The sequence below is a fragment of the Herpailurus yagouaroundi genome, unplaced genomic scaffold, assembly GCF_014898765.1.
Source record: "Herpailurus yagouaroundi ecotype Mexico unplaced genomic scaffold, PumYag 100, whole genome shotgun sequence".
Classification (NCBI taxonomy): domain Eukaryota; kingdom Metazoa; phylum Chordata; class Mammalia; order Carnivora; family Felidae; genus Herpailurus; species Herpailurus yagouaroundi.
The window spans coordinates 4,956,252-4,963,855 of NW_024412391.1; the positions used below are offsets into that span (position 1 = coordinate 4,956,252).

At 37.5% G+C, this 7,604-nt stretch overlaps 1 protein-coding gene across 1 annotated transcript; it reads right to left on the reverse strand.

The window, feature by feature from the left end:
- Positions 1–1,219: 1,219 nt before the first annotated feature.
- Positions 1,220–2,263, reverse strand: LOC121028055 (olfactory receptor-like protein OLF3). Its single transcript, XM_040471608.1, has one exon. The coding sequence runs from the start codon at positions 2,261–2,263 to the stop codon at positions 1,310–1,312; it is 954 nt and encodes a 317-aa protein (XP_040327542.1). The 3' UTR covers positions 1,220–1,309.
- Positions 2,264–7,604: the final 5,341 nt, after the last annotated feature.

A 7,604-nucleotide genomic window follows, 5' to 3' on the forward strand; every position in this document is an offset into this window, starting at 1 on the left:
TTGTAGGGGAGAGTGGGCAGAGGGAGGGAGAAAATCTTTTTTTTTTTTTTAATGTTTCATTTATTTTTGAGAGAGAGACAGAGCATGAGTGGAGGAGGAGAAGAGAGAGATGGAGACACAGAATCCAAAGCAGGCTCCAGGCTCTGAATTGTCAGCACAGAGCCCCATGCAGGGCTCGAATCCATGAACCGTGAGATTATGACCTGAGCCGAAGCTGGACACTTAACCGACTGAGCCAGCCAGGCGCCCCAAAGGGAGGGAGAGAATCTTAAGCAGGCTCTGTTCCCAGTGCAGAGCCCAACTTGGGGCTCAATCTCATGACCATGAGATCATGACCTGAGCCAAAATCAAGAGTTGGAGGTTCAACCAACTGAGCCACCCAGGTGTCCCTAAGCTGCATTATCTTTCACTGATTGCCTAAGGAAACTTTTTCTTACATGAAGTATGTCTTTGATGTTTTATACATTTATCTCATTGCTTATTTGCTTATTTTGTTTCTAAAGTTTCAGAGAAAAAGTTCACTGAATTTTCAGAATTAGAGAATTTTTACCTTTGAATGAATGCTAATGTATACACAATAAATTAGCAGTAACTAGATCTCAGATTTTTCTTAGCCAATAATGTCATTGTCTACAAACAACACTTGGTTTAACCTTATCAGGGTAAAAGAAAAATTTTAGTTGATATTTCTCCACCCAATTATTATCTCCACTCAATTATTTCCATTACTCAGATAGTCTTTATATCCAATAGTAGGTCTAGCACAAAAAATCTTCATCAGCTTTGATAGCAACTTTCTTCTTCGAACAATGACTCAATTACTAAATATGGCTACATATACTTACATTTTAAGTGAGTCTTCAAATTGACAATGATTTTGTTCCCAATGGAAATATGATAATCTTTTACAAAATGTGGATGAATAAAAACCTGTGTTCCAAGGTAAGACTCATGAATAGGTCACTGATCACAATGTGACTAATCAAAACAGTAAATTGCATTGTCTTCAATTACTCTCAGTAATTGTAAATGGTAAATGCTATTGTCTCAATTACTGCATATGAATGAAAACTGAGTAAGGGTGAGAAGTTCACTCCTCTACTCCACTGAACACGCTGCTGTGACATAAAAATATACCCACAGCCCACACCCCAACCCAACCACTCAACCTCCTACCTAGCATCACCAGGACATGTATCATCATCTCCTTCCTGGTTGCTAGGACAATGCAGGTGATGCCTGCCATATCTGAGTTAAGTGAAAGAACTCACAGGCAAAGCTCCTTTCTCTAACTAATGCTCAGGATTCATCAAGTTGCCAGTTTTGATGTTAATCCAGATAACTGCCCTAGTAGTTTCTGCCAGGCACCCTTCACCTCCTTATTTCTTACACTATAAATCATAGGGTTCAACATGGGTGTCAAAACGGCATAGAAGAGAGAGATCAACTTCTCCTGAAGAATAGAGGGGCTGGAGCGGGGCTGGATGTAAGTGAAAATGGCCATGCCATAGCACAAGACAACCACTGCGAGGTGAGACGCACAGGTGTAGAAGGCTTTCTTTCTTCCCTCTGTGGACTGGATCTTCAGGATGGTGGAGATGATCTGGATGTAGGACAAGAGGACCAGGCAGAAGGGTGTCATCAGCAAGACAATGCTAGAAACCATGATTATGATCTCATTGGAGGAGGTGTCCACACAGGCCAGTCTGACCACAGCTAAAATTTCACATGATATGTGATCAATATACTTGTTTATGCACATGGGCAGCTGAAAGGTGATGGCAGTATGAATGAGAGAGTTGAGAGAACCACTGACCCAGGATGTGATGGCCAACCTGGTACAGAGCCCTCCATGCATGATGACCGAGTATCGCAGGGGGTCGCACACAGCCACATAGCGGTCGTAGGCCATCACTGCCAGTAGAACAAACTCAATCCCACCCCAGCCTAGAGAGAAAAATAACTGGGCTGCACAGCTCACAAATGGGATTGCTTTATGTTCTGCAAGAAGATGCACTAACATCTGAGGAATGATGCTTGTGGCATAAGAGACATCAACAAGGGAGAGGTTGGTGAGAAAGAAGTACATGGGAGTGTGGAGTCTGCTGTCCAGGCAGATCAGAGCAACAATAAGGAAGTTTCCCAGCACTGTCACCAAGTACATGACTAAGAACAAAACAAAGAGAAAGACCTGCACATACAAGTCACTGGACAGGCCGAGGAGAATAAATTCTCTCACCCATGTCTGGTTATCTGTTTCCATTAAAAATATGTGAGAATCATTAATCTGCAAAAGGTCAGAGATAAGAGAATCTGTTGAATCAAAGAACCATTTTAGTGAATACATACTGTATGCAATTGGCTAGCCTTTACCAGATGTTTCAGACTATTCGCAGGCCAAGATGGAAGGTTTTATCCCAACATATCCACTCTGCATCAGAGTCAGGCCAGAACCTTCATAAGGACAGGAAGTGGTCTCAGGGAGACCCTGTTAAAGCCTGGAGATAATGTAGTGCAATTCTAGGAGCTCACATCTTACAAACTTACCTCAGATTCCAGAGCAAGTAGACTTTGGTAGGTGACAATGGTAGGTAAAGTGATAAACAATGAAGAAAATTTGGTTGGAAAGTTTTTTAAAGCTACTTTACATACGTCAACTAATCCCATCATAATGAAAAATGGTACATTTATTACAAAAGGAAATATTGGGAAAAGTCAGATCCTTGTGGAAAGATCTGGAATCAGAGAACCTAGATTTTTAAAATTGATTTTATTTATTATTTATTTACAGCTATGCGATTTGGGCTAGGTGACAAGCTTTTATACATGAAACAGAGGCATATCATCCCACTCACAAGTACATTTAAGCTCAAACGTAGGTAACTTATGAGGAAAGTACTTTGAGAACCATTACTAGTAGTAGAGGAAGTAGAGGAAGTATTAGTAGTAGCATGACCTCTGCCTTGGAGTAGATAAGGTAGTAAACATTATTTTCTCCACACATCCCCTCCACAAATTCAAACATAAATAAAATTGGAGGCAATCTTCCACAAAACTGAAGGTTCAGGAATGGACGGGAGGGCTTTGAAGACTTTTTGCTTTTTGTTATTGCCCTTAATCCTCTTGGCCTTTGGTCTCTCAGCCCTCAGTGGGATCAGAGAGGGAAAAGTATTGTAATGGTATCTTGTTCTTTTTATTTTTCTCTTTTCAATTTACCGCTACTAATCATTTAACCTTTGTAGGTGGGCTCAAAAGAAAGCAAAGAAGACTTGATACAGAGAGGAAAGAAACACAAATGTTTAAGGATTCTTCTTCATTGTCCAAGGCAGAAAAGAAAGTATGAATTCGCATAGATGTACATTGGAATGGAGTTTCCTCCTATTTCCCCCTGAAGGAGTGCTTTTTCAGTAGAACTAATTTGTTATTATTATGTCATTTTTGAACATTAAAAAGGGATACATAAGATTTAAAAAATATTTTGAACCACTGCCTGCTCACAACTTCACTTTTCTTGCAGCCTACAACATAAGGGAAAATAGTAACTAAAGGCAGCAAGAGAGATTGAGGGCAGAGATAGCTGCCCGCCCATCCCAAACCCACGCAGATGTCAGATTAGGGTCACTGAGCAGAAAGATGAAGACTATCTATGCTTTAATTCTCTTACCTCTTAAACAACAAAACAGAACAAGTAGTCCCAGGAACACCCTACTCATTCGTGATTCAGACACGTGCATTTTCATAAATTTCTTTAATTACCTTCTCGAAACTTGATCCATTCCTTCAACAGTTCCTTCTTTCCTGCTTATAATACTTCCTCAACCACCCTTCACTTTGCTTTTCTTTAATCATGATTAGTCTGAGAAAACATTTACTTGCCTCAAAACCAGTGTTGAACAATTATTACAGTTAAGAGTCCTATTGTGCTCTCTCTCCAGTATAAATTTGTTTGTGTTCTCTTCTCATTATTCGTTACAACTTTGGCTACCTTACCTTTTTGCCAGGTACCTAATGCTCCTTTAATATACAATAAAATCTGAAAGGCAGTCAGCAAGGGGGCAGAATAGGACTTTGTCTCATCCCATGGATGCTCTAAATAAGCACCTACATACAGATCCATTCCAAGAGAAATGCAAAAAGGAGTGGGGCAACTCCTACTCATAGGATGACAGAAAATACCCAGATCAAAACAGGTAGACACATTAGTGAGACACATCAGTGGCACAATCTCCACTACTAGTACAGTTCCTTACAACTGGGAGAGAACCCACAACTCCCAGCTTGTCTCTGAGGATTAAAGTAATTGGACCACATATCCAGCACCTTAATTTTTGTGGCTGTCACTTGAGGGACTGACTCCTTAGCTATGTGATCCAACAGGACTCAGCATTCAAGAGTCCCCCAGGTCCACAGAAAATAAAGACACATTTATCTTACACATATACAAAAATAAACTCAAAATGAATTAAACACTAAACTCTAAGGCTTAGAAACTCCTAGAAGAAATTATAGGGAAAACACCCCTGATATTGGTCTAGGCAATGATTTTTTTTAATTGACACCAAAAGCTCAAGCAACAAAAGCAAAAATAAACAAGTAGGATTACATCAAATTAAAAACTTTTTAACAGCAAAGGAAACAATCAACAAAATGAAAGGGTAAGCTAGGGATTGGGAGAAAATATTTGCAAACCATATATCTGGTAAAGGGTTAATATCCAAACTATATAAAGAATGCATATAACTCAATAGCAAAAGCAACAAATGACCAGATTTTTCAGATTAGCCAAGTCCTGAGCAGACATTTTTTTCAAGAAGACATACAGATGGCCAACAGGCATATGAAAAGATATCTCAACATCACCAATAATCAGGGAAATACAAACCAAAACCAAAATGAGATACCACCTTACCTTTGTTAGGATGGCTATTATCAAATAATAAATAGCAAGCGTTGGCAAGATGTGGAGAAAAGGGAACCCTTGTACATGTTTGTGGGAATGTGAATTGCTACAGCCAACATGGAAAGTAGTACGGTATTTCCTCAATAAATTGACAATAGAACTACCATGTGATTCGGCAATCCCACTTCTGGTATTTATCCGAAAGAAATGAACTCAATACCTTGAAGAGATATCTGCACTCCCATGTTCATTGCAGCATTATTCACAACAGCCAAGATATGAAAACAGTTAAGTATCTGTTGAATGGATAAAGAAATTGTGATATATATGCATACAATGGAATATTTTTCAGCCTTAAAAAAAAACGATCCTGCCATTTGCAACAACCATGAAAGAACCTGGAGGTCATTACACTGAATGAAATGAGCCAAATACAGAAAGAGAAAAACTGCATGATTTCACCTATATGTGGAATCTAAAATGTCAAATACATAAGAGAGAGTAGAAAGGTAGTTACCAAGGGAAGAGGAAATGAGGAGATGTCGGTTATAGGGCACAAAGTTGTAGTTTTTTTAGGATGAATTGGTCTTGAGATCTAATGTACATCATAATGACTATAGTCATTATGGAAATTTGCTAAAAGAATTGATTTTAGGTCCTTATCACACATACACATAAAAGGTAACTACATGAGAGAATATGTTAATTACCTCAAGAATAGTAGTCATTTCACTATGTATATGTATATAAAATCTTCATGTTGTACACCTTAAATACAATTTTTATTCTACAAAATAACAGACATACAGACAATAAACCCTAGTTTACATTCTTTGTGTTATTTCATGCACATGCTCAACAAACCCCAAGCCACATCTCTCTATGTATGTTTTGAGTTTTGTCTACTCAAAAACAAAGAATCCATGCTGCCTACTCAGGGCATCGTATTAAACAATATACCCCCGCGATTCCTCCTTGGACAAGAGCACTAATAAAACACAATATGTGATATGATAGATACCATTGAAATAGTCCATGAAAAATTATCTTCTTAAAGCACTGCCACTAATGCCTGAAATCTATTTGTTTTATTTTGATCCCTGTCCTTTTAATGAAATGGTTAAAAATGAAATATTTTTTTAAAATAAAATAATATGATATGGGAGTTTTATATGAAGTACCTAACCTTGTTGTAAACTGACCCTTGAAAATGAGTCATGTAAGAGTACAAAACTGTAAGTTTTGGTGTGAATGACACTGAAGTTGTGAGAAAAGTTAGGTCTGGACTACAGAGGCAATTTTTTTTCATTTAAAATATTACCATTGTTGGACTCTAGCTAAAAGTACCTCCATGTATCTTCTCATAATACCCAGTAACTATCAGTTACTGCAGATAACAGGATAGAAATGTTCTTATCTCTATGACAAAGAAATTTAAAAAATAAAAAAAAAAAGGTGTTGAGATTTCTCAAAAAATCCCTTTCTTTTACATGACACAATACACCTAACTTAAAAGTTAAATTTTAGTCAATCATTACGATCTTTCTTTAAGTAAAGCAAATTTGTTCATTGATCTTATGGAAACTGTTATATTTTCTGCATCATAAAAATTGAAATGAACAGGTTAAATGTTATTTTTCAACCTATTCTATCTCCATAAAGTGAACCACAATTATTTTTCCTATTTTTAATCTCCTACAACCTTATAACACCTTCAGCTGAAAATATCTGTCACTTGAACAAGATGAAGAGGGAAAAATTCTGACAATGCTTCCTGCTGATGTTAAAACCAGGACTGGTCTTTATCTCCATGGGGTGGATAAAATTTAGCTTTGGTTTATTCCTGCCTCCCTTTATCTGAGTCTGTCTTCTAACATTTCATTTATGAACAAATACTTTCATCCCATCTCTAACTCTACATCAACGTCTGCCCTCCAGTAAAATGGCCCATGTTCTAAACTGCCCCTGCTTCTCCCCATCTTAAAAAGAATATCAACAAAGTCAAGATCTTAAATTAAATATATTTTTAATGGTAAATTCTCAGGCAGTGATTTTTAGTAATATTTGTTGTAAACATCTGGGTATTTTGAGTCTTAAAAATGAAGCATCTCCCAACTATTATAATTTACTTAAATTCTGACCAGTGGACCTCTCAGATGGGAGCCCTTTTCATTCCAACCTCCCTATAGTTCTGCAGTATGCCTGAGAGAAAGGGTATTGCCCTGAGTAGCAATTCTCAACATAAAGTACCCTTTTAGCCTTTCAGCGCATCCTCCTCATATTCCTGCTCTAATTGTATTGATATAGCCTTGAGGAATTATGAGGACCTTCTTATCAAGAAAAAGATGAGTAACCTGACCCATACCATAGACAAATAAACCAAGGATGACAGAACTTTTCATATGTTGGTACACACAGACAGGCTCATCACTTGTGATTCCCTAGAGATGTCTTCAGATGCTGCTGTCCACATTTATTAATCTTTAGTTGCATTTAGTTTCCATTGCTACTTTATGGACCAACACTCCAAAATACTCAATTTTCCTTTGCAAGTAAGGAAGTATCCAGGGCTTGACACATGGGTATATTTGCCTATTCAACATTCAAGGCCACATTTAACATCTTACACCAGTGAGTATGTTATACATTTAAATCTATCTAATAATGTTTTCCATTTCTATTGACTGATGGCTTCATAAATTAT